Source organism: Onychostoma macrolepis, chromosome 01 (assembly GCF_012432095.1).
Source record: "Onychostoma macrolepis isolate SWU-2019 chromosome 01, ASM1243209v1, whole genome shotgun sequence".
Taxonomy (NCBI): Eukaryota; Metazoa; Chordata; class Actinopteri; order Cypriniformes; family Cyprinidae; genus Onychostoma; species Onychostoma macrolepis.
The window spans coordinates 32988345-33016303 of NC_081155.1; the positions used below are offsets into that span (position 1 = coordinate 32988345).

The following is a 27959-nucleotide window of genomic DNA, read 5'->3' on the forward strand; positions in this document are numbered from 1 at the left end:
GAGAGAGCAGAGCCATGAATCAAACAATTTGGAGTCATTTGTGAACTTCCGTAGATTCAGATTCACTTTCAAACTTCCAGTCACAAAGTAGCATGAAAGTATCGTAAATGTGGGGTTATATGACCAATCGGTATGCACAATATGAAACATAATAATAAAAAAAAAGTGTGCATCAGCATTGTTTAGCTTAAATATACAACACCATTCAAAAGTGTAAGGTTGGTAAAAATGTTTAATTGTCTTACGCTCATCAAGGCTGTATTTATTTATTAAAATTACAATAAAAGAGTCATATTTAAAAATACTTAAAACTGTTTTCTATTTTAATATATTTTAAAATGCAATTTATTCCTGCTATGGAAATTGTGATAGATTTTCCCCCCAGGATTCTCTGATGAATTGAAACTTGATTTTATTTGAAATAAAAATCTTTTGTAACATAAATGTTTTTGCAGTTCATTTAACACATCCTTGCTGACTAAAACTATTCATTTCTTTAAAAAAATAAATCTTACTAACCCCAAACCTTTTAAAAGTAGTGTATATATTAAATTTCAGTGCTATATTATATAATTTCCGCACGCTACCACAAACTGCCTTCTTGTTGGAACAAGAAAGGGGAGAAAAAAGGTAAATGCATTTTGACAAAGTTTTTATTGGACTTTGTTGAATACTGTAGTCACAATGACATCATATTTTCCAATCACTGGTTTAGCTCCTTTAGATATCATCATATATCATTTTCCTATAAACTGTAAATGCTGGACATCTTGAGAGGGAATTCTGTGCAACTAAATCTTTGCCATTTTAAAGGGATCAAACTAGAAACCTTGTCTGTGTTTTTCCGGCTCAGTGTGCATTCCAACGTGTCCACTGTAAACTCAAAGCTTAGTATTGGGTCAGGTTGTGTGTGTGAGTATGTCATTTCTGGTCACTACTGCTAATCAAATATGTGCTTACCAACAGCCAATTGCCTAAAGGACACTTTAGGATGAGTCAAGGACATCAGCAAGACTGCAAATGCAGCGAGGAACTTGTGAAAAGCCTGCTTTTGATGTCAGCATGCAAGTTAGACTTAGTGATATGAATATTCCTTCACGTATGGGATGATGCCTCATTCACTGTCTCGTCCTTTAAGCCTTGTCACTAATGAATCTCAGCTAATCAAGCAGTTAATAGTAGCAGATGAATAGATGGATAGTGCCCCCTAGTGGCACTGCTGACAATGCATTTTGAACTGCCAGTGTAGATGTAACTTTACAATGCAATGCAAGATCATGAAAGGACCCTACAGCCACATACAGAGGAAACCATTCGTGACGACCAGATGCAAAATCTTTGGCGTTTATGTTGCTTACAGTGACTGACAACTTTTCCGCAATATCCTCCCAAAACGTGTGCAAATAAATTACTGCTGATTCATGATGAATGTTTGCCTCTTACAAGCCCTCTACTGACTTTTACCAAGTCCTCTCCCAGTCTAAGAGACTAACATACAATAATAAGCCCTGGGGAAGTTGTGTAAACACTTTCTTTTTGTTTTACTCTTCAGAGTATTAATATTATAATCATTATTATTGTCACATTGAAGCACAATATAGTTATCTTAAGGCATCTGCACAGACAATGCTATGCAATAAAATAAACCAGTAGAAAACAAAAATTCACTATGTACAATGAGTCTGATCAAGTGCTACTCCACTTGTGGTCCACAGGGCAAGAGAGGGGAGAGAGAGTGAGTGTGTGCGTCAGGCCTTCTCGCCGCTTTCTCGACTGAAGTAATAGCGCACTGGGGGACCGGGCAGGTCTTCGTCACCATCCACATCGGGGGCAAATGATACAGTAAGATCAACATACTTCCTGCCTGCTGAGGGTTTAATCAGTTTATGCATTCTGTAAGAAGAGAAAAAGGATATTGTCATGGAAATGCATTAAGAGAAGCACGAAGCAATTTTATATTAACGTTGAAGCGTGTCATTATTTTTGCAATCACAGAGAAATTACACACTTCAGCTTTCAAGACTAGGTTATTTTACTGCTGGGCCTTACGTCAGTTTGAGTCTCTTGTTATGGCCTGGCATAACCGGCACATACAGCATTTTCACTCCGTGAACAACCATGGTAGGCTCAATTCCATACTCCTCCTGAAATTAAGCATAAAGCTAATTACTATGTAACGTGGAATAATTCATTCATTCTTAACAAATGCTAAAATAACAGATCATTAACCATCAGAGACCCAAGCATTATTGATGTATTTTTAACATATCCTAAATGTGTTTTTAGGAAGGTTTAAAAAAAAAAATCTAAATTTTGAGGTTGGTAAGACTTAAATGTTTTAAAAAGAAGTAAAATGCAAAACCACAGTACACATTTTTTTTTAAATTCTATTTTAACCATTTTGAAACTTTGCTGAGATGGCAAAGCTGAATTTTCAGCATCATTACTCTAGTCTTCAGTGTCACATGATCCTTCAGAAATCAGTCAATGCTGATCTGGTGCTCAAGAAACATTTCTTAATATTATCAATGTTTAAAACAGTTGTGCTGCTTAATATCACTGGAAACAGAGATGCATTTGTTAGGATTTTTGATGAATAGAATTAAATAGGTTTTATAACAATGTAAAAATTAATATTAAGAATTATGAAAAAGTGTGGTTCAAATGCTTAAAAGACTCCTAAATTTGATCGATTCAAATTTGAAATATTCCTCTTTCAAACTTGCTGCCATTATACATTTCAGAGAATGAGCAGCTGTTTTTATCCATATTTGTGTATTAACTACTTTCAAAAAGTCATTTTTAGTGCAGTTGGTCTCTGAAGGCTAAAGCGCCCTTCACATTATTGATCTGCAACTCAAATGCTACACACCCTTACTGCGCTTATGAAATCAGACAAGGTAAAGTCCTCGTGACCAAAGATAGTCCAACGGTCCCAGATAGAAAAGGAGATATCATCTCTGGTCAAAACAAAAGGATCAAATTATTCCAAGAAACACAAATCTTTTCATTTTTTTAAGTGCCAATCCGTGCACCAGTGTTGCTGTTACCTGATCTGGGTTCTCCTGACCTGAGCTGTTTCTGTGAGCACCATGACTGGAATGGCCAGGTTGAAGAAACAGTTTTTAAATAACTCAAATCCATAACAACCAGCCACTTTAATCAACTCCAATGACACCTAGAGAGAAGGAATAATAAAACGATCATAAAAACAAAGCGATGGATTGAAAACTATTCATAGACATCTAATCATAGAAAACTATTTCTCTTCAGGATTGTTTCTCTCACCAGTCCAGCAACAGCAGCTGTAGATGTGGCGATAGCAGGGATGATTTTACCCGCAATTCGTTTGGTTTGTAGTCTGTCTGCGGCCTCAATGGCGTACATTTGAGCTCGCAGAGCTGACGCTGATGCTACGAAATCCATGTGTCCATTTGTGTCGTCATCCTTTTCAAAGTAAAGTGGAGTCGTGCGTAGCCTCTCTAAATACAAAAGAAGAAAGAAAAACAGACATAAGAGGGGAAAAAAAAAAAAAAAAAAGTGTATCAAAAAGGTTAGACAGTTTATCTCAGGGTTCCTCAAATCTTACCCTGGAGGTCCAATCCACTGCAGAGTTTAGCTCCAACCCTGATCAAACTCACCTGTCTGTGATTTTCTAATGATCCTGAAGACATTGATTAGCATGTTCAGGTGTGTTTGATTAGGGTTACAGCTAAACTCTGCAGGAAAGTGGATCTCGTGGTCCAGATTTGAGGATCCCTGGTTTAGCTCATACAGCTGTTATGTGAATGTGGATGCATATCAACACACCTGGTGTTACAAAGTTAGAGTTGATGGCCTCCTGTAGCTGTGAGATTGCTTCTCTCTCCTCTTCACTGCTCACTGTCATTTTCAGCTGATCAGGCTTCTTAACAGTCTCATCGGTCTCTATATGCTAATACACAAATAAACACTTAGTAAATTAGTGCTGTCAAACGATTAATCGCATCCAAAATAAAAGTTTTTGTTTGCATAATATATGTGTGTGTTCTGTGTATATTTATTATGTATATATAAATACACACACATACAGTATATATTTTGAAAATATTTAGATGTCTATATTTATATTCATATTATTTTATATATATATATATATATATATATATATATATATATATATATATATATATAAATATTTAATATATAAACATGCATGTGTGTATATTTATATATACATAATAAATATACACAGCACACATATATACACATATATATATATATATATATATATATATATATATATATATATATATATATATATATATATATATATTATGTAAACAAAAACATTTATTTTGGATGCAATTAATCACGATTAATCGTTTGACAGCACTATTAGTAATCATTCCTTTTTTAAAGGAAAAGTCCGCAATTTCAGCACCACTAGTGTCTGGCTAGTTTTTTAATCATTGGTCTATGAACAAATGCATCAAATGGTGTCTTTGGCTCTTAAGGACAGGAATCCTAGTGGTATGATTTGAAATCAATATTCTGGTAATGATACAATAATACTGCAATTCTATTTGCAGAGATTCCTACACTGTTTTTGTCAGCCAAACAACCTAAAATATTCACTCATAATACCCCCTTTATTTCATAATATTGTTTATTATTCTACAATTATTTTAATTTTAAATTTAGATTCTCATCAACTCAGTTTGGAAAACCCTGCATTACTTATAGTTATGCTAAAAAAAAGTAAATAAATAAAATTGGCATGATGAAAAACAACACAGTACAGTTACATATTTCACAAACAACTCAAAATTATGTTGCGTTACATTTATAGAGTTAATCCAGGTACATTTTCATTGGTTGCTGAGTACTAAATACATAAGTAGGGAAAGAACAGATACCTTTTCAGCTGGTCTGTATTCAGGAACCTCCACTTCAGCTAAAACACTTGAAACAGCCTCGTAGGAATGTTTCTAAAAATTATTCAGCAACAACAAAACATTAAAAGATTATTCAAGAATTGTATTCAGGTAGAACACAGGTAAAAAAAGAAACAGACCCAGATTGATGTGTTAAATATTCTTTTTACCTCTTTTGAATATGGGATATTATAAATGTCAGCAAAAAGGCGAGCTGCGCTGACAACAAAACTGAAATGCCTGATGGAAGAGAAAGACATTTTTATAATTCTTTGTTTTACCTCTTTGAACATTCTACCAACAGAATATTTACTCAGATACTCACAGTGGGTCATTGAGGTCAAACTCTATGGGAGAAGGCGGCCGTTTGGGAGACTGCCAGAACAGGCCTGAAAACAGAGGAAAAACACTTCAGCTGGGCTTTTAATACAGCATCTCTGCATGAGTGAGTCAAGCATATGACTTACTGCCATCTTTTAGCCGTGTGTCCAGTGGAAATGAGTGCAGTAGTTGTAATGCCTGAAATATTCAAATAAAAATGTCATACTGTAAACATATTCCAAAATAAAAACACTATTTTAATGGGGAATGTATTAGTATATTATAAAGCATTTAAAAATATTATCACTACAAGACAATTACTATATAATTACTAAAGATTTATGCACAACCTATACCTTTCTTTTGAAGTACTTGTCAAACTTGAGTCGAGCGAGAGCTAGACAGTGATCCCATTGAGTGGGTCTCCGACTCAGCAACTTAATGACCTGAAATGATCCTTCCATACTCTCCCCGGCCATCATCCTCTGCACACACAAACATTGAAATTAGAATCCTAACAAGGCTTGGTGACCACCTCACAAGGGTCAATTAGTGTTTAGATAAGCGTGTAGTAATATGTCCTTACCTGTAACACACCCTGAGCTGATGAATGACTCTGCCAGAACATGTTGTACATGGAGGGTTTGTGAGAGAATGCACTTTCAAACTATACAAAACAAAAACAAGATCATTAATCAAAACACTCACAACATCTCTAAGTACTAGAGACAGCCAAACCTCAAACTAAGACTTCTTGGTCATTTTTTACCTTTTCTTTTTAATTAATAAATCAATTTCTCCTGAGTGGAGAAAAACTTGGCACCCTTTTTAGATGGGCAGTCTGAATTAAAAAAAAAAAATTGACTTCAAAAAGTTTACTGTAAGTGGTCATAAAATTCACACCTTGGCTGTTTGTGGTAACAGATGACTTAACATGCAAGGAAAAGATTCTACCACAGAGCAACTGTTTTTATTATTTGTTAAAGGGGTCATATGATGCGATTTCAAGTTTTCCTTTCTCTTTGGAGTGTTACAAGCTGTTTGTGCATGGATAAGATCCCTAAAGTTGCAAAGACAAAAGTCTCAAACCCAAAGAGATTCTTTATAAAAGTTAACTCGTCCACGCCCCCCTAAAACGGCTCATTCAAACACGCCCCCAAATGTCTACATCACGGTGTGGGAAGATTTGCAAAACACCGCCCAAATGTATACGCAGAGAAAGAGGGCGTGATTTTTATTCTCGCTGTAGTGTTGTTGCTGCCGCTGGCGCCATGTCCTGGAGACGCTGTGTTTCGTTGTGAAAGCAAAACTACTTTGTTTGGGCTTCCAAAAGAGGACACAAGTATAAATCAGTGGTTAAGTTGTATTTGCAATACTGTTCCAGAACAGTTCAGCCATAATATTAGAGTGTGTGCAGCGCATTTTACAGAGGACTGTTTCCTGAACCTGGCAGGAGAGTAGCCTACAATGCTAGCTGTGCACAAAGGCTGTTTCTATAAAGTGGGGCAATTCCAACTGTGCAAGGACAGTCTGGCGCTTCTGACTCACAGCCTGCAAGTATGTTTTCATATTTAAAGAATTTGCCACTGACTATACAAACGCGAGTTTTGAGCAGTGTAGAGTAGTGCTTGTTGTTTGTCGTTTCTTCGATCACAAATGCAGACATGGTAATGTTTACGAGGCGCGATGCAACGCGAAGCTTAATTTTTCAGGTTGCAAACCTTGTGTGTTTTCGACAATATTAGCGCAATCAGACACAATACATAACTTAGTGCAGTAATTAGGCGCTATTTGACAGGTTTTTAGTGTACGCACGCTTCAGATGTATGTGCACTGGGAAAGCGCACATCAGAACAACATGCATATTGAGACGGAGGCGCGCTGTAGCACGATACAACGATATTTCTCCAAAAGCAGATCGTGGAGACATTTTTATCGTCCACGATCAAAAATCATCATATCGCACACCCCTAGCTTGAGGTATTCGGCCAATCACAACGCACTGGATTGCTAGCCAATCAGAGCACACCTCGCTTCTCAGAACGATGAGCTTTGTAAAAAAAAAAAAAAAAAAAAAGCATGTTTCAGAAAGGCGGAGCATAAAGGAGCAACAATAATGTACAGTATGTGGAAAATAATGTGTTTTTTAACCTTAAACCACATAAACATTGCATTACACCAAATACACAAAATAATGTCCTTTTTTAGCAACATCATATGACCCCTTTAAATAAAATCTATATATTACCCACTATGCTGAACAAACACACACAGAAATGAGACATCCAGAGTGCAAATTATTCACAAAGGAGAGTTAATGAGATATTCTTTCATTAGGGCTACTTCTAACAACTTCTTGAAACTGAAACTTCTTCAAACTATGGATAGATTAAAACATGTATCATATGTTCTGAAATAAAGATCAGATCATGTCCCTGATTAGCATTTAAGTGGATATTTGGTATTTGTGATGGTGTATTTTCTATATTGTGTGTGATGGTAATGACATTTTTAGCTTTTTGGTTGGAAAAACATGGCAAGGCAGCTAGCAGTCAATAAAATTCAAAATAGCTGCAAACTTACAAAGAAATCGATGGTTTCTGAATCAAAATGCTAACCGGTTTGGTAAAAACATGTAATAAAAGCTGCTTGCAAAAAATCAAAAATAATAAAATAAAATTACATAATACATTTCTTATATTCAAAATATCACACTGTTGCCTTGGCAAATATTTGATCTAATGTCACATCTTATTTGATTGATAAAATAAAAACTTGAAAAAACTATTCTCCAAAATAAATATGATGGTAATGACAGCAGTAATGCATACAGTCATTCTATAAAATGAAATGAAATAAAATCCCAACCTTGTCTCTGGCCCACTGTATAGTGTGTTCAATAACAGCAGGAAAAGATTTTAGAGTGCAAAACGGAATCTCCTCCTCCGGTGGGTCTCTCTAAGAAACACAATCACAGTTGAGAAAAAAAAAACATGAACAATAGATGTGTAAACTGGTACACAGCCTATATATACACATACACACTCACATGGCTGTTGTAGGACTCCGTGAGGAATGGGACGATGATCTCAGTGTGTCCTTTCGTACCCATGGTACCAGAGTCTAACAGAGCTTTCTGATTGGATACACTTCGACTGAAAGTTCACAAAACAACCACTGAAGAATTTGCAATGAAGCCTACATGTAATACACCGAAAAACAATTATTTCTGCTGTTAATCATGAATTACCTATCCACATATCTCCGTGCCTCCACATTGTCCAATGCGGTGACCACCAGGTTGAGATGGGAGAAGAAAGCATCACTATAAATATCCTCTGTAGCAGGAAACACTTTATTCAAATGAGCATCTATTTGCATCTCTGGGTTTATTTCTAATGTAGCTGATGCTGCTGTAGTGCTCTTTGGCTTCTACAGAGAGAGGAAATAGACAAAAAGTGAGAGAAAATCCAACTCATCAGATTAGTAATTCATGAATGAAGAAGAGTGAAGAACTACCTAATTAAAAAAAATATACCTGTATATGCTGAGGTCTGAAAAGAAACTGCCTATTGAGGTTGGATTTCTCAATTAAATCTGGATCAGTAACGCATATCTAAAAATAAAAAAAAATAGGATTTTAAGAATTGGACCAGTGAGGATGAAAAAAATAAATGAACATCTGTCATTATGTAGATCCCCACCTCTCCCGAGCATCTGCTCAATCCGACACCCAGAAGTGCCAAATTCTTTAGCATCTCACAGCCAATAGCACCACAGCCCACCTACATTCACATATTAAGAATCAGCGCAACACATCTATACAAAAAATATATACTTTGTTTTCAATCACGTTTTACCTGGTTTAAGTTTTGCTATATGACACCAACTCTTCAAACAATTTTAAAATTACATTTTGGTTCATGTATCAACTATACTTTTGACTCACCATAAAAACTCGAAACTTGTGCAGTTTCAAGCACATTGACTCTCCAATACAAGCCCTCAACGCATCATACCGGTCACCCCTACAAACACACATCAAAATCAACATTTACAGCAGTTGTCTACAAGGCCCCCATTGTTCACAATGATATTTGAAGGTATATATTGGATAAAGATTTATTAAAATACTTTTTTCTCACAATTCTTAGATTCTCACAAAATTTTTATAGAGCTTGGTTGGCATAAGAAAAATGTATATTCATTATAAAAATGCCCACAGAGGTATAAGATATTTATTAAATATTACTTTTCTAGGTCAGGAAATGACACTTAAAATTAGGCCTACTCATATTTCCAGTGGAAACATATTTCTTGAAGAAAGAAACAGAGTGGCTGAGTTAAATAAATATATAATTAATTAAATCAATCTTGATTTGTAGTTGTCACCATGGACCACAAAACTAGTCATAAGGTTCAATTTTTTGAAACTACTTTCCATTGATGTATGGTTTGTTAGGATAGAACAATATTTGGTCGAGATACAACTATTTGGAATCTGAGGGTTCAAAAAAAATCGAAATATTGAGAAAATCACCTTTAAAGCTGTCCAAATTAAGTTCTTAGCAATGCATATTACTAATCAAAATTAAGTTTTGATATATTTACAGCAGGAAATTTACAAAATATATTAATGGAATATGATCTTTACTTAATATCCTAATGATTTTTGGCATAAAAGAAAAATCGATCATTTTGACCCATACAATGTATTTTTGGTTATTGCTACAAATATACCTGTGCTACTTATGACTGGTTTTGTGATCCAGGGTCACAAATGCTGTAAAACATATGAACAAACAAAACAAGATTGTGGAGTTCAGTACTTGGCATCACGCTCACCTTGGGGCAAACTCCTCAGCAGGAAGACATTGGAGGGGCTGAATCACCTCTACCGCATCGAGATAAAACTGTATAAACATATTTAACAAAGAATAAATACCATGTCTTCATATCAATGTCATACATACACTAACATTCAAAAGTTTAGGGTCAGTAAGACGTTTTTTTGAAAGCAATTAAAACTTCCTTTAAATAGATCACAAGTGACAGGAAAGACTTTTAAATTGTTACTCTTTTTATATAAAATAAATAAACGCTTCTCTTTTGAAATTTCTATTGATTAAAGAATCCTATATCACGGTTTTCACAAAAACATTAGGCATTTATAATAAGAAATGTTTCTTAAGCACCAAAGGTAGCACATTAGAATCACTTTATGGCTTTATATTTCAAAATGTAATAAATTCATTTTAAAAATAGATTATTTATATATATATATATATATATATATATATATATATATATATATATATATATATATATATATATATATATATAAAAAATTATATATATTTTCCATATTCTTGATCAAATGCAGCACTGGTGAGTATTTAACATTTTAAAAAAATCTTATAGACCCCAAACCCTTGAATGGTAATGTACATGAAAGACTAAACATCTGAGCTTTGATTGTTGAACATCTTACCCATTGTTGAAGAGGGGAAAACTTTCCAGTGAGAGCCTTTAAAACCTCCTGGCTAGCGATACCACCCACCACTGCAGCTAGAGGAGAGAGACATCCCCTCGCACAGTGCGACACGCACCTCACCAGCTCCTGATTTATGCATACCTGATAACAAACAGATTTCAATTAAAAGACGTAAGTTTGAAGATGTGCACAACAGGAAGCGACTATGTAAATGAGTGTACAAAACTGACTTTGTTTTTAAGTGTTCTGCTGATCTCCTCTGTGAACTTCAGGAGCAGCTCAGCATCCTGCAAACAACTACACAAAGCAGAGGAAAATAATCCATCACAATTTTAATTATCCATGTCAATCACAATCAGAGAGAGAGAGAAATGAAAGATTATTTGGCTGTCCACACTCAATGAGAAATGACACAATATTTGACGTTACATTTAAAGTGGTTATGTTGATTTTTGTAACCGCACATACTTTGTACGCTCAGGTCTCACATGCGCACTGAAGTTATTTTGCAGTAATCAGTTTTTCGACATGGTGGCAACACTGTCCCGGGCCATTGTTTCACAGTAGAAAACGAAACTAAAGCGACGGACAACGACAACAAAATAGAGGAGACTGCAACGACAGACGCTCACAATGACAAGCGCTTGTGAGCGAGAGGTTATGAGACAGCTCAGCTTTGGTTTAAAAGATTTCAAAAATATTTGTTATCAGTCATGACTTAACGGGGAAAAATAGAGCAGTCACTGAACATGGATGAAGCTTTCTAGAGCGCATGTGATTGCCCACTTGATTGGCTCTATGACTCTCCTCTCCACCTGTAGCTGGTGTGTGGTGAGCGCACTGGCGCCGTTGTACTGTGGCTGCCGTCGCATCATCCAGGTGGATGCTGCACACTGGTGGTGGTTGAGGAGAGACCCCCACCATGACTGTAAAGCGCTTTGGGTGTACAGCAATACACAATAAAGCGCTATATAAATGCATCATTCATTCATTCGTGTGTCGACCACCCGCGTTCGCACACAACTGCAAATGGATTATTCTTTGAAAGGCCACACGTTCGACTGTACGTACAAAAACAAAGTATACTTAGGCCTTAATGATGCACCAAAATAAAATTTTACTGAAAGAGAAATTAAAAGTTTTCATTTAGCCAAAAACTACAAGTTTTAGTCACAGGTGATAAATAGTTGAGCCATCTCTCAGATAAACAAATTTAATTTGATAAAATCTATAATCTCTATATACACACAATTTTTGGATATACACATATAGAATCTCAAAAGTCTTCACAACAACACTCCTACACATTTTCCATTTCAAAATTCCATACTTTTTCAGACTCAAATTTCCAAACCTCTCAGTAGATTTTCAGACCATATTTAACAAATGGTTCAGAGCATTATTTTCAGCTTTATATTTGGTATACAGTAGTCATCTGTAAATATTTTTATTTTCTCAGGGGTTTTTTTCATTGATTTTCTTAAAGTGACAACATACATACAAACTAACAAAATAATAAAATTAAAAAAAAATTTTTTTTGCATGCTTATGCATTAGAATTTCTAGTTTTATATAACCTACTTCCTTTGTGCATCACTGCCATCTTACGATGAATAAAACAAGAGCATATCTATTTGCTCAACATTTGGCTTTTCTTATGGTAGTACCTCTAATATCAAGGCTTAATGTCCAGTTTAACACATCCAACCATGACATGAAATGGACTGATGACACAAAATTCTTAATTTTCTATTATAAATAACTAAATGGGGGCAAAAGTCTGGAAGCACAAATACTTTTCCATACTCTGCTTTCTTTTTTCCATACCCCGTAGGAACCCTGTAACTTACTTTTTTTGTTAAATAAATATATTACTACTGTACAGTAGAATGTAGTTCACAAAGTACTAAAATTAATATTAAAATGATAAAATTATTAAAAGTATTTTTTACATAAATATAAAATTTTTCATTGATGTGCTGTTGTGCAGCACATTGCTTGCCAAAAAAAAAATTATCTAAATTGTTCATTTTCATTTGACTACATTTTAAAAGATAAATTAAATTGTTAATGTTCATGCCTTCTTTTGGGAAAAATAAAACAGAATATGGGGGAAAAATTGATTTCATAGGGCCCTAAAAATTAAATTTTGTTAATACATAGTTCTTAAATTGTATATGTTTCATGATTTCAAATAATTAAGACATGCTTTTCGATTATTAAAATTTAATTTAAAAAACAGATCATGGGAAAAAATTAACAGAAAAAAAAAAAATGAATGGATAAAAATAAAATTAGAAATAAAACAGCTTTCATATGGTCCTACTACTTAGTCATGTTGTGTGTACATAGTCAAACATCATTTGAGAAGCACCATTCCAGTCAATGATTTTGGCCATCCAAAACTCTTTTGGTTGTTGTCATTGTGGTGCATCACTAATAGAAATAAACCCTAATGCCATTCCTAATGTAGGACAAACCTATTCAAATTATAGTGATCTGCTGTTGGTTAAGCAGCTCACTAGGCTCAAGACACTGCCTAAAAGATGAAAAAGTTGAAGATGAAATTACCCAATGTTGGGGAGTCTAGCATGCTGTTCCAGGAAAGCATCCAAAGCTAACATGATTGTATGGAGCTGCAGAGGGACCTGATTGGATAAACACATTTATTAAGACAAAATGTGACTGATTTTCATGTCAATGATAATAAATGGACTTCAGCAATTAAAGAGTCTGTCTTTCTGACCTCTGGTTTACTAAAGTCTGGAGTAAGGAGTCGAGGGTCACATAACTGCTGCTCCATCATCTCCTACACAGAGCATAGATGAAAGAGTTAATCATTATACTCCGACAATATTAAACAAACCAACTGAAGGTGGTGTTATCATACAAAGTTGAAGGTTTTGGGGGTCTTGACCAGGCGGAAGACTCCTCCATGAGCATATGGCTGGAATGATGAGGTATCATCAATCGCAAAACTGTATGGAGACAGAACTAAATACACAAACACAGTTAAATAAATGAGTAAAGAGAGAACATCATTATGCATAATCACTGTAAAGTTTGTGTTTATACCTGTAACTTGGTGAGTGGTACCATTGAGTTCAATCATGCCATTGATCTCTTTAAAACACACGCTCTGCCCAGTCTGGAGGCCATGTGTTCGGCTGTCCATACACGTCACTACACCAGGATTCTCCTGCGATTGGATGTAACACAGGAAGTTGAAAAACAACCCAAAATCACACATTCAGACTAAATGTGACAAAAGAAAGCATCAAATGCCTAAAGAAATGTGATGGTTCGACAGTTCAGCGCTCTCATTACCTTGCTGATGTTTTGGATGAAGAGCTCTTTTGGTTCTTCTCCTGTAGGGTCTGACACCTCAAACGCCTCCCCAAAATCACAGAATACTCGCGAGCAGATCCCAAACACATCACAGCCAATGAACTGGACCAAAAATGTATTTTAAATCATTCATACAGAGAGTAATATCTATGTAATATGCATAGGAACGTCTGTACCTTAATTGGGGGCTGTTGGGAGTGGCAGAAATGGTTGATTCGTTTCTGTAAACTCAGCTTTTTTTCTGTTAACACTACACACTGAAGAGATAAATACAAGAATAGAGGCATTAAGTATGATATGAACATACAAAATAATATAAATACTAATAGTAATCTTATTGGAATGAAGTTAGATATATTTAAATATACAGGTGCATCTCAAATTATAATGTCGTGGAAAAGTTCGTTTATTTCAGTAATTCAACTCAAATTGTGAAACTCGTGTATTAAATAAATTCAATGCACACAGACTGAAGTAGTTTAAGTCTTTGGTTCTTTTAATTGTGATGATTTAGGCTCACAAAAACAAAAACCCACCATCTCAACAAATCAGAATACTTCATGAGACCAATAAAAAAAACATTTTTAGTGAATTGTTGGCCTTCTGTAAAGTATGTTCATTTACTGTATATGTACTCAGTACTTGGTAGGGCTCCTTTTGCTTTAATTACTGCCTCAATTCGGCGTGGCATGGAGGTGATCAGTCTGTGGCACTGCTGAGGTGGTATGGAAGCCCAGGTTGCTTTGATAGCAGCCTTCAGGTCATCTGCATTGTTCGGTCTGGTGTCTCTCATCTTCCTCTTGACAATACCCCATAGATTCTCTATGGGGTTCAGGTCTGGTGAGTTTGCTGGCCAATCAAGCACAGTAACACCATGGTCATTGAACCAGCTTTTGGTACCTTTGGCAGTGTGGGCGGGTGACATGGCCTGCTGGAAAATGAAATCAGCATCTTTAAAAAGCTGGTCAGCAGAAGGAAGCATGAAGTGCTCTAAAATTTCCTGGTAGATGGCTGCGTTGACTGTGGACTTCAGAAAACACAGTGGACCAACACCAGCAGATGACATAGGAGCCCAAATCATCACTGACTGTGGAAACTTCACACTGGACTTCAAGCAACATGGATTCTGTGCCTCTCCACTCTTCCTTCAGACTCTGGGACCTTGATTTCCAAATGAAATGCAAAATTTACTTTCATCTGAAAAGAGGACTTTGGACCACTGAGCAACAGTCCAGTTCTTTTCTCCACAGCCCAGTTAGATGCTTCTGATGTTGTCTCTGGTTCAGAAGTGGCTTGGTAGCCCTTTTCTGAAGACGTCTGAGTGTGGTGACTCTTGATGCACTGACTCCAGCTTCAGTTCTCTCCTTGTGAAGCTCTCCCAAGTGTTTGAATCAGCTTTGCTTGACAGTATTCTCAAGCTTGCAGTCATCCCTGTTGCTTGTGCACCTTTTCCTACCCAAATTATTCCTTCCAGTGAACTTTGCATTTAATATGCTTTGATACAGCACTCTGTAAACAGCCACACCTTTCAGTAATGACCTCTGTGACTTACCCTCTTTGTGGAGGGTGTCAATGATCGTCTTCTGGATTATTGCCAAGTCAGCAGTCTTCCCCATTATTGTGGTTTCAAAGAACAAGAGATACCCAGAATTTATACTGTAGGGATGGTCATTAATTGAAACTCAAATGTAAATATTCTAATATTTTGAGATACTGATTTTTGACTTTCATGAGCTGTAAGCTCTAATCATCAAAATTAAAACAAAAAAACTTTTGAAATGTTTTACTTCACATGCAATGAATCTAAAATATATGAAAGTTTCACTTTTGAAATAACTTGCAAGAAAAAATGAACTTTTTCACGACATTCTAATTTATTGTGATGCACCTGTATATAAATATATTTGCTGTCGTTAGTGGAGACCAACCTGGTATCTCTTTAGGAAGCTGAGGTCAGTGCTTTCATCCAGGACATCAGTGGACACACTGACCTGGACATATGGGTTTAACTCGGCCACTCGAGAATGGACAGCCTCCACCCTAATAGAAAAAGAAAATCATTGTGATTATTGCATATCTTTACAGAAATAAAGAGTATGATAAGGCCATAGAGACACATATGTCGGATCCTAACTTTATTATGGGTGGATGATATGACTAAAATTTTATATTAAGGTATACACAGTCACAATTTAGATCTAGGAAAAAAAACTATCAAAAAAAAGGGAATGCTTGTAACAAAAGTAACCACAGTTCACCTTTTCTTCTGGCTATGCACATCCTCCTCTCTGATGAAGAAGTTGGTGCCAAGATCCCAAACTTCACATCGCTTCACATCATGAAGAGTGACAGCCTACAACCACACATGTGCAAAATCTCATAACGCAGACATAATACAACTGAATAGTAACTAATCAGCATATTCCAAGTCTCCTATAACAATAAAAAACAAGTTCACAACATACTGTATATAATAAGAGTTCAAAATGAACATTAATCTATTCTACACCATTAAAAAGTGTGGGGTCAGTAAGTTTTTTGTTTGTTTTTTTTTGGTCAGAGAAATTAATATTTTTATTCAGAAAAGTTGAATGATCAAAAGTGACATTTACTTTACAAAAGTAAAGACATTTAGAATGTTAAAAAATGTATTTAAAAAAAAATATAATTAAATAAAATTACAAATGTTAAACTACAAATAGAAAACTGTGATTTCAAATTATATTATTTCATAATATTACTGTTTTTACTGTATTTTAACATTAGCAGCCTTGGTGAGCATAAGATACTTCAAAGATAATAATCTTCTATTACAACAATAATATTGTACTGTAACAAATTCAGCCATGATATTTTATGACAAAAAAAATCAAATATTAATTCCATTAAATGTGAACATAGAAAAAACAGAGAAGAAAAATCTAAATATTTATCTTACCTTCACTCCTGCCAGAACAATGTTTTTTGCTGCACAACATGAGAGATTTTTGATTAGAACTTGGTGATGTGGTGCTAATTACAGCTCCCAAAATAATTAAAAATGGTTCAATCAAGACTGTAGATGATGTACACGGTATTGAACTTATAACTTATAGCATAGGGAAGCAAATAGCTTACTGAAGGAAAGACAGAAGAAAATACATATAAATAAATAATTGACATCTCAGATTATGAGATATATTTGAAATGATATATTTTCTATAGACATTAGCCATTTATAAAGAGTTTGTAAAAGCAAGTGAATGGTAAAACAATGAATTACAAATATGAATACGATAAAAGGACTGGAGTGGTGTACCTATTTCCACTCCAAGAGCTCCCATTCCACTGAGAAACACAGCGGACTGGGCCATCTGCTGCATAGCACTGTCCCCCAGCACATACCGCTGCCGACTGCATACACACACAAACACACAGTTCAGGAACGCTGGATTACATCTGATTCTTAACTAATCAGATTCTGTACATGCCAGAAAGGTAAGCCTTAAGTATTTTAGCTTCAGTATTTACAGTGTACCTGTACAGAGAGTCATCTATATCCATGGAGTCAGCCATAGTGGGAAGGGGAGAGGGGGTGTCCAGGTGTTCCTCTGTAAGATTCTGTAGGAGAGATAAAGAGCATCTATTCACTGCTGATGACAGTAGACCCGAGAAACACAATCCGAGGCATTCAGTCCAGAAATCGGAGTTTACAGATGCAAACTGATTCAGCATGTCAGGCATGATACTTGTCAGAACCTTCTGACAAAATAATCTACAGCATCCCTACATTAACCTGACCTGCTCACAAGAAACACAGGACTGGCATCTCAGTTGTTTATCAAACCAATCTGTGTAAATCATTTCGACTGAACCGACTCAGAAGAAAGATTCATTAAAAATTCTCTCTCTCTAACATGAAAAAATATATTCACAATTGAAACCATGACTTTTAAGACTGCATTAATTTCATTAAAATTCCCTTATATGCCAATGTTTTTCATGACCATTGGAGCCCTGAATGACTTGACAGTGCCATATCAGTTTTATGCATCGTCACGTTTCACATGACATACACATATCCTTATCATATGATCCACACATTATGGATTTCTAAAAAAGCAATCTGTCTGAGCACTGACACCCGCATTCACACATCTAACATGTATGTAATATCCTCCATTTAAAGGCGAAAGGATCTTAAATGAAGACCTAAAATACAAAACGAATCACATCATCACAAAAAACATCTCGTATTTACTCGAAGAACGGTGAACATGTCATAAAACCATTCATTTGTCATATTGCTTACTCATATCTGTATATCATTAGCACACCGGCTAGCTGAGCTGCTCACCAAATTAGCCTATTTGTTTAACTATAAACTGATCAACCAAATCTGCAGGCTCGACTGCTTAATGCGCCTTTATGGCTGTGGTGGCTTGTTTTCAGTGAGATGCGGTTTAATGTAATGTCTGTAGTAAGGAAAGAGAGATGTGAACTAGCTACCTGTCAATGTGCGCGAGGAACGGGAGCAGCACACTTCTTCTACTGCGCGTGAGCAGTGAGGTGTCGTGATGGGAAAACTACCATCGCCACCTAGTGGAATGGATTACACGGCCATTAAAGAAACATAAGGTTCCTTTGGAAATGTAATTGGTTACAGATTACAAGTTACCCTATCTAAAAATGTAATAAGTAGTGTAACTATTTTAATTGCTTTATTAAAGTAATTTAACTGATTATATTTGATTATTTTTGACAGGAAACATCTAACATCGGCATCTAACAATGGCTTGGAAAAGTTCATCTTAAAAAAATAAAGCATATAAACCCAAATTGGAAATAAAACAGTTATCGAGAAAGCACGTGTCCTATTCTGTATCTCATATTTTAGAGCAGTCACTGTAATTTATCAAAGAAATCAATTAAATCTGTTTGTGGGTGTGTGTGAAAAAAAAAATCAGATGTAACCCCCTTTGTAATCGTTAATATTTTCATAAGTAACTGTAATTTAACTACACATTTTTTCTCCGTAACTGTAACTGATTACAATTACATTTATTTTTTAATTAAATTACGTAATTTAGTTACACGTAACTAGTTACTCCCCAAAACTGACTGGGAATATGGTAGCCTATATGAGAATATGTTGGGAAGTATGGTAGGCTATATTATAAATTTAACTATTATATATGGAAAATACACACAAAAAAAAAAACTTTTACACATTTACAAATAAAAATAGGTCACCAACTTTATACTTGAACAGCAACAAGAAATAACAAAGTCTAAAAAAGACTAAATTACTGAAAAGCCTTAAATCTGTCATTTGATTGATTTATTGATTTACAATGCACAACGTGCATGCTATTTGCTTATGAAGTTTGTATATTTTCATTCTTTTTATTCTATTACAACTCGAATTCCGGAAATGTTGGGACATTTTTTAAATCTGAATAAAATGAAAACTAAAAGAATTTCAAATCACATGAGCCAATATTTTATTCACAATAGAACATAGTGAACATAACACGTTTAAACTGAGAAATTTCACAATTTTATGCACAAAATGAGCTCATTTCAAATTTGATGCCTGCAGGTCTCAAAATAGTTGGGACAGGGGCATGTTTACCATGGTGTAGCATCTCCTCTTCTTTTCAAAACAGTTTGAAGACGTCTGGGCATCGAGGTTATACGTTTCTGAAGTTTTGGTGTTGGAATTTGGTCCCATTCTTGCCTGATATAGGTTTCCAGCTGCTGAAGAATTTGTGGTCGTCTTTGACGTATTTTTCGTTTAATGTTGCACCAAATGTTCTCTATAGATGAAAGATCTGGACTCCAGGCCCAGGCCCGGATTAACACAGTGTAGTGCCCTAGGGTGAGCACATTTGAAGTGCCCCCCCCCCCCCTCCCTCCCTCAAAAATTCAGGAGCACCTTCTGATCAATAACAAAAATTAGCTTTCCCATTAGAAGGTGATATTTGACTCCTTAAAGTGATTTACAGGGGCATTTTCTTTTTTTTTTTTGTGCAATGCAATTTTTTTTTCTCTAATTTTATTAAAAGTATGTCATTATGTCAAATTCAAAAGTCCATATTTATAAGCTTTTCCAAAATGTCTAATAAAAAAAAAAATAGAATAAGAACAGGTAGAATAATAAGAATAAGTTACCAATCAAAATAAATCAATATTAACAAAATCAGTTTCCACTACAAAGGTGGCACAGAACACAAAAGTGGCATGAAGGTAAATTTACAGACATTTACAAAGGCTCAGAGGTGGGATGGATGTTTTAAATTCATAACAATGTTGTGAGATTAATGTTTTAAATATAAAATTTTGAATATAGAACTATTGTTTGATTGAAATGATTTAAGTAACTATGACACTTTAAAAATAAAACTGCCAGCAGGTGGCAGCAAGTCACTGATTTTATCACTGAATCATTCATTTAACTGATTTGTTTGAGCGGCTGATTCATTCAGGAGCGAAGCAAGTGACTCCTGCGTCCCAATGTGCATACTATCCACCCTATCTGCCCTAAATAGTATTGAAAATGACTACTATCACATAGAATTTAGGATGGATAGTATGCACATTGGGACGCAGGCACTGTCTTTATGAATGGATAATTGAATCACTGACTCTAGATTCATTTAAAAACGCAGGTTCATTCATAAACGAAACAACGCTGTATTTGAATGGAGACGCAGCGGCTCAGCTGTGACTGTTTGAAACTATTTTCCTTCTGAAATAGAGCAAAATCGGAAATATTGTTAAATTCATACAATGTACATCACTTTATATAACTTATTGTTTGTTGAACTGTTGTATTAATTTGATATCACATTTGCAAACTCCTATAATCTTTAAAAGCTGTCACAGTTCATCGCAATCTCACAAAGCTCCATAATAATCAATGAAGCGCTCTACACTGCACAACGAATCTCTTATTTACACCCTGTCTACACTTTGTTTGTTATAACGAGAGGATTTGTGAGCTTGCATAACTCAGCAATGAACAAAAGTATTTTGAGCAGTGAGTGGATTCTGATTAACATTGCATTCAAGAAATTAATGTCTGCGACACATTACTCACCGCTGCGAACACGCAAGTAGAAACCTTTGAAGCTCCCCTGAGCGCGAGCGCAAACACAAATGCTGATCGGGTATGTTTTGATAGTTGCACGCAGTACTTTTCAGTCGCATTGTAGAGGCCTGGCTATGTGCCCTGATATTTTCTCATTTTTTAATTTACATTTAGCCCAACTGCTACGCTGATGCTGCCTATCCATTATGAATTGAATATTATAAATTGGCGGGCTCGACTCTGACTGGGGAGGCGCAATTACACTGTGGCCTGACCAATCGCAGTTCTATATGCATGCATATATTTTATATTCTCTCTGTATACATTGGATCATTAACTGTTTATTTTCTATGCATCTGCAACTCTTCCAGCAAAATAATATATACAAAACATTAAAAATATTTTAAAGGTCTAGTTATTTTCTTAATCACTTGGTGCCCCCTTACTGGCTGGTGCCCCAGGGCACTCGCCCAATCCCGTCTATGGATAACCCGGCCCTGTCCAGGCCAATTCAGCACCCGGACTCTTCTACTACGAAGCCATGCTGTTGTAATAGCTGCAGTATGTGGTTTTGCATTGTCCTGCTGAAATACACAAGGCCTTCCCTGAAATAGATGTTGTCTGGAGGGGAGCATATGTTGCTCTAAAACCTTTATATACCTCTCAGCATTCATAGTGCCTTCTAAAACATGCAAGCTGCCCATACCGTATGCACTTATGCACTCCCATACCATCAGAGATGCTGGCTTTTGAACTGAACGCTGATAACACGCTGGAAGGTCTCCCTCCTCTTTAGCCCGGAGGACACGGCATCCATGATTTCCAACAAGAATGTCAAATTTGGACTCGTCTGACTCGTCTAGAACACTTTTCCACTTTGAAACAGTTCATTTTAAATGAGCCTTGGCCCACAGGACACGATGGCGCTTGTGGACCATGTTCACATATGGCTTCCTTTTTGCATGATAGAGCTTTAGTTGGCATTTGCAGATGGCACGGCGGATTGTGTTTACCAACAGTGGTTTCTGGAAGTATTCCTGGGCCCATTTAGTAATGTCAATGACAGAATCATGCCGATGAGTGATGCAATGTCGTCTGAGGGCCCGAAGACCACGGGCATCCAACAAAGGTCTTCGGCCTTGTCCCTTACGCACAGAGATTTCTCCAGTTTCTCTGAATCTTTTGATGATGTTATGCACTGTAGATGATGAGATTTGCAAAGCCTTTGCAATTTGACGTTGAGGAACATTGTTTTTAAAGTATTCCACAATCTTTTTACTCACTCTTTCACAGATTGGAGAGCCTCTGTCCATATTTACTTCTGAGAGACTCTGCCTCTCTAAAACATCACTTTTATAGCTAATCATGTTACAGACCTAATGTCAATTAATTTAATTAGTTGCTAGATGTTCTCCCAGCTGAATCTTTTCAAAATGTCTTGCTTTTTCAGCCCTTTGTTGCCCCTGTGCCAACTTCTTTGAGACCTGTAGCAGGGATCAAATTTGAAATGAGCTTATTTAGTGGATAAAAGTGTAAAATTTCTCTGTTTAAACATTTGTTATGTTATGTTCTATTGTGAATAAAATATTGGCTCATGTGATTCGAAAGTCTTTTAGTTTTCATTTTATTCAAATTTAAAAAACATTTCAGGAATTCGGGTTGTAATTTTCTCGTGTCAGTAATTTGCTATGATTGTTTTTCATGTTTTTTTTTTTTTAGTAGGCTATGTGTTTGTAGTTTGCAAAAATATACCAAAATAAACCTTTTAAAAATTCAAGAAAATAAATAAATATGTAAGCACAAACCCAGTAGGTGTCTTTCTCCTCTGTAAAAATTGCTGTAATCTTTTTTGCAAGCACCATATAGGCTACACTTAGCCTACAATCTTCTATAAATGTATATTTACAAAAGCTTATTGCTCATAGGGTTTTGTGCTGTTTTCTTAAGAGTTGCTTCATGTGCATTGAGTTACTTTTCTTCAATTCACCCTTGGCATCTGGTGTTTCATAAGACCGTTTGGTTCAGTCAAAAATTGTGTATTTGTGTTGACAAAGACACCTATCAAACATTGACCAGAAACCTTCATATGAACACAAACACACACACACACACACATTCTAACTTATAGTTGCATTGGGGGAGCTCTGAACTGCTACTCCAGCAAATATAGCCTATTCAAAATCATAATCCTATACTGAAAATACACTTATAGGCTAAGTCTTTGTAAGTTTGTTTGTTTATTTATTTTCTCTTGTTATTTTTGATGAACATTAATGTCTGTTATATTTTTTCTGTAGCCTATAGTTTTTCATATCTATGATCTAGGCTATTTGAATTCTGTTTTAAACTCATTAATTATTCTTTTGTGTATTTCAATATTCATTTCTTTTCATACAATAGCCTACTTGTGACCCTGATTAATGATTGACTGAAACAAAATCGATACCAGATACCAGAACTTGTGTGTTGTTATTAGTTATGGTACTTTGGAATGTAAAACAAATAAACAAACAAAAAAACATACGTATCTTACATATTTGCTCTTTGGCTGTGTTGTGTGGAGAGACAGACCACCCATTCGTTTCCTCCCCCCAAACTGTCCACACACAGAACCGCTTTCAGCTTCTGTCATCCTTTACCACAGATCCCTGCGTTGTTTGATATTGCTCGTGATGTGGTGCAGTAGAACAGCGCTCGGGAGACTGCGGAGGATCGCCCCGTGTACCGTCACCGGATTTCATCGCGCAATGTCCGCGTTACCGAAGGTGTATGTGACGCGCAAGGTGCCGCCGGACGGACTGGACATTCTCCGCAAATCCGGACAGTAGGTTGAAGCGGTCACCATCACCAACTAGTTTCATAAAATGTGTTCCACGGTTATTATTTACCCTACGTGTATTATTCGAACTTTGTTATGGCTCCAAAGTTTATGATTGGATTTCGAATACTGATGGTATATAGCTAGGCCTATTGTAGGAAAAGGTTTAATTTGTTGACATTAGCCTATAGTTAGAAACATACTTCTGGCATTTATTAAGCTTTAACATGTATTAATAAAATATATTTATCTATATTAATCATTTAGATCAAAAGTTGTATCTGTTAACATAGATAATGCACTCTGAGCTGACATGACTGAATAATTGTAGCTTATACTTTTATCATCTAACATTTAAAGGTTAATAAATATTATGAAAATAGGCTATAGCATATTGTTCATTGCTAATTCATGTAAGTTAATGCGTTAACCTTAAGGGGTTAATTTTGCCAACATATCGTAATAAAACTGGATAAAATGTCGTAGGCCTAGTTTCTATTTTAATTAATTATAGTAACAGTCAATGGATGTAAGATGGACACAGGCAAGTTTAACCAATCAAGACCATAATAAGGTAAATATTTTCTAAACCAAAGATTTGTTCAACATCTTCCAACTAGAACCTCTGCTTAGCTGAAGACTGCAAGAAACAAAGTTAATAAAAAACTTTTGACCAACTGGCTGAGCATTCTCATTCTGAACATTAGTCATCTAGGATATCAGATTCATTTCTATACAGATTTACAAACATTAATAAAGTGAAAGGGGTCAAAGAAAACAAATAGTCTTTTTGGCATTTTGATGATTTGCCATTTTAGTTTCATTTGTTTTGGGAGTTTGTGGGCTTCTGCTTTTCAGTAGTTCAGTTTATGGAGATTTCATTGAGTCAAATACATGGAAATCATTGAACTGCTTTTTCTCACTCTTCAACCTTCTCTTAATTCAACACACACAATCCCAGGGTGCAGTTTGACATGTGGGACTCTGATGACCCTGTACCGCGAGTGGAGCTGCTGAAAAAGGTCAAAGGTTGTGATGGAATTCTATGTGTACTCACAGAGAAGATTGATGCACAACTATTGGAAGCTGCAGGTTAGCTTGCGATGTTTGACCAGTAGGTTGAAACAAATCAGGACAAATACAGTGACATGCTGAATGTGTGTCTCAATAATGCAGGTCCAAATCTAAAAGTCGTCAGCACTATGTCAGTGGGCTTTGATCATCTTTCTCTGGATGAGCTCAAGAAAAGGTCAGTTGTGGGAGTAAAATTTAGATTTGAATTTCTTAAAGTGTGATGACTTAGGCTTGTGTGTTTTCCAGGGGAATCCGTGTAGGATATACTCCAGATGTTCTGACCGATTGTGTGGCTGAATTGACTGTTGCCTTGTTACTCACTACATCCAGAAGACTCATTGAGGCCACACATGAGGCTAAAACGTACTAAAAATAACTATGAACACTCACATATTTGCTCACTAATCATGCACTGATCCATACTGATTCATACTTGTGTTTAGGGGTGGCTGGGGAACATGGAGAACCTTATGGCTATGTGGTCATGAACTTGCAAACAGCACAGTTGGCATCTTAGGACTTGGGAGGATTGGTAAGGAATAGGATGGCTTCATGACTCTATATAATTTCTGAATCCTTTATTAGTTCAGGACGTTGGGGATCGTAATATGTTGCATTAAGTTAAGCTTGTGTGGTGTATGTGTGTGTGTGCCGGGTAGGTGTGGCTATCGCTGAGCGTCTGAAGCCATTCAAGGTGAAGAAATTCATCTACACAGATGTGGTGCCAAGACCGGAGCTTGCAAATATGATAGAGGCAGAATATGGTGGGAAGATCTCAGAACCTTCACAGAATTTTCAAGAGAGTTGGAGTTGCAAGGTAGCATACAAATTACCTGTGTGTGTGTGTGTGTTTAGTCTCTTTTGATGAGCTGGCTAAGCAGTCTGATTTCCTGGCTATATGCTGTGCTCTGACTCCAGAGACTCACGGGATCTGCAATTGGAATCTCTTCTCCAAGATGAAGAAAAACGCCATCTTCATCAACACAAGCAGGTAACCTAATACATTCTTTCCAGAGTTATTTTAGTATTATTTGAAGATTTCAGATGCAAAGTGCCGTCTGAAATTTTCTTCTAAAAGTAGCATTTTTCTCAGGCTCTCATGTTTACGTTCAGTTATTTCACTTCAATGGCAATGAAAAGAACCTATTCAGTGCCATTAAAGTGAAATTACTGAACTCACACAAAGGAGTCTAATAAAATTTTTAGAAGAAATATAAGGGGCATTTTTGTTACTTTGGCTCAAATTTCAGGTGTTTGTGATCTTGCAATTACAAGAATTAATCAACTTTATTTTTGTATACACACCTGTCTTGTTTGGTTCGATTGAATTGAACTCAAGTTAATTTCCTGCTTTGGTGCAGAGTTTTTGGGCAAGTCTGAATACAGCAATCGCACTTGGGTCAGGTACCGAGACCCAGCTGAAGAGGTGGTCTCGGTCCGGTTCCAAATGAACTCTGGTACAGTTGAATGGATGACCTTAGCACACGTGTGGTTTGGTTTACAATTTCTGTTTCACTTGCAAAAAGGGCAGTGTGAAAGCGAACCGCACCAAACAAAAAAACCTAAAAAAATCAACATTGTATTTGGTCCAGACCAAAGCAAGCGAACTAGCGGACTTTCCTGGTGTGAATACACCCCTAAGATAAGTCCTTAAAAATAGGGAACAATGTACTGTGATATGAATGAACTTTCTGTATAGATTTTTTATTTATTTTGCATTCTATTGTGTTTTAGGGTTAAAGGAAATCAGATCATGTCCTGGCAGAAAATTTCTTTTTTTTTTTTTTTTTTATGTATATATGAAGTCATACGTCACTGTCACTTATTAATGTTGATGTTCATAGACTGTTTATTGTATTCACTTCAGATTCATAATCACAGTATCAGTGTATACGAGTGGCTCTATTCCCAAAAGGCACTTCCGTGCATGACTCTGATTGTGTTGTTATTGTAAAGAGGTGGAGTGGTTAATCAGGAGGATCTATATGAAGCCCTGTCTACCGGTCTGATCGCTGGAGCTGGGCTGGATGTCACCACACCTGAACCACTGCCCACACACCATCCTCTTTTCACACTCAAAAACTGCGGTAAGCGATGCATGTCTGCATGCATTTCATTAAAGTATTTGACAGGTCTGATATTCTGTGTTTATGTTTGTATCTGCAGTGATTCTTCCCCACATTGCCAGTGCTTCATATACGACACGGAACGCCATGTCTGCTCTTGCTGCCAACAACCTGCTGGCCGGACTCAGGGGAGAACCCATGCCACAAGAACTTAAACTGTAAAACTAGATGGTTAAATAATAGTTCACACGAAAATTAAAAATCTACTTTGGGACACAGAGAGAGAATTTCAGAAAAATCTTCACATATTGCTATTTTTCATAGGAGTACAGTTCATAGTGACCCCAAATGACCAAATAAATGTTATACATGTTATAACCAATAAATGGTTCAATAAATCTAAAAGAATGAACAAAATAAACCATAAAATATTAAATCATTTTCAATGCTAAAACTTCATTACAACATTACAATGTTCAGAATAAAAAATGGATATTCATTTTGAGTTTTTGAATATTAGTGTTTTTGAATACAAGTGTTTATCTATTGCATTAAATGGCAATGCAATAATATAGAAAACTTGCATCACAATTAATAATAAAATGTTGACAGATACCAATAATTGGAAAAAAAAGTCTAAAATTGGCTGATAATTTATATATCGTACATGCACAAAAAAAAAAAAAAAAATGGGTCTATGAATGTCAGAAGTACAACATATGTGTCAAATAAATGAGCAGCAGATTGGACTACATGGACTATAGCTGGGTAAAAAAAACTAGTTATATGGGTTATGTACAGATGTTTTTTTTTTTTTAGATTAACTATTTCTTTAAAAAAACAACAATGT

At 35.8% G+C, this 27959-nt stretch overlaps 2 protein-coding genes across 4 annotated transcripts; one reads left to right on the forward strand and one right to left on the reverse strand.

Annotated features, from left to right (window-relative positions):
- Positions 1-356: 356 nt before the first annotated feature.
- On the reverse strand, positions 357-23805 carry uba6 (ubiquitin like modifier activating enzyme 6). Of its 3 annotated transcripts, none has more exons than XM_058770024.1 (33): positions 23685-23805; positions 17597-17679; positions 17378-17472; positions 17018-17046; positions 16338-16432; positions 16008-16119; positions 14256-14336; positions 14059-14181; positions 13807-13930; positions 13622-13725; positions 13478-13540; positions 13303-13379; positions 10962-11028; positions 10729-10872; positions 10083-10150; positions 9187-9265; positions 8942-9022; positions 8776-8853; positions 8488-8669; positions 8287-8392; positions 8106-8195; positions 5824-5904; positions 5594-5722; positions 5384-5435; positions 5242-5305; positions 5087-5156; positions 4899-4970; positions 3811-3934; positions 3289-3482; positions 3051-3178; positions 2873-2960; positions 2050-2144; positions 357-1893 (listed from the first exon to the last, which is right to left on the reverse strand). In XM_058770024.1, exons 1-33 carry the CDS (start codon positions 23781-23783, stop codon positions 1749-1751), a joined length of 3222 nt encoding a protein of 1073 aa, XP_058626007.1. In that variant the 5' UTR covers positions 23784-23805; the 3' UTR covers positions 357-1748. The 3 variants fall into 3 exon arrangements, with proteins under 3 accessions (XP_058626007.1, XP_058626025.1, XP_058626016.1); XM_058770042.1 differs by lacking the exon at positions 23685-23805 and adding an exon at positions 18371-18493 and having other exon boundaries at positions 358-1893; XM_058770033.1 differs by lacking the exon at positions 23685-23805 and adding an exon at positions 18568-18657 and having other exon boundaries at positions 359-1893.
- Positions 23728-27608, forward strand: grhprb (glyoxylate reductase/hydroxypyruvate reductase b). Its single transcript, XM_058770075.1, has 9 exons — positions 23728-23975; positions 24931-25061; positions 25146-25218; positions 25290-25406; positions 25487-25575; positions 25703-25807; positions 25899-26034; positions 27000-27130; positions 27210-27608. Exons 1-9 carry the CDS (start codon positions 23824-23826, stop codon positions 27329-27331), a joined length of 1056 nt encoding a protein of 351 aa, XP_058626058.1. The 5' UTR covers positions 23728-23823; the 3' UTR covers positions 27332-27608.
- Positions 27609-27959: the final 351 nt, after the last annotated feature.

What these genes read in the sequence shown, in the direction of transcription:
- uba6 (XM_058770024.1), bottom strand. Translation starts at nt 23,783, where the DNA reads ATGACAGAAGCTGAAAGCGGTTCTGTGTGTGGACAGTTTGGGGGGAGG. An exon ending in ACAAGTTTCGAGTTTTTATG is followed by an intron (nt 9,023 to 9,186) that starts GTGAGTCAAAAG and finishes ATGTGAATGTAG; the next exon opens with GTGGGCTGTGGTGCTATTGG. An exon ending in ATATCCCATATTCAAAAGAG is followed by an intron (nt 4,971 to 5,086) that starts GTAAAAAGAATA and finishes AATAATTTTTAG; the next exon opens with AAACATTCCTACGAGGCTGT.
- grhprb (XM_058770075.1), top strand. Translation starts at nt 23,824, where the DNA reads ATGTGGTGCAGTAGAACAGCGCTCGGGAGACTGCGGAGGATCGCCCCG. An exon ending in ACAACTATTGGAAGCTGCAG is followed by an intron (nt 25,062 to 25,145) that starts GTTAGCTTGCGA and finishes TCAATAATGCAG; the next exon opens with GTCCAAATCTAAAAGTCGTC. An exon ending in TTTCACACTCAAAAACTGCG is followed by an intron (nt 27,131 to 27,209) that starts GTAAGCGATGCA and finishes TTGTATCTGCAG; the next exon opens with TGATTCTTCCCCACATTGCC.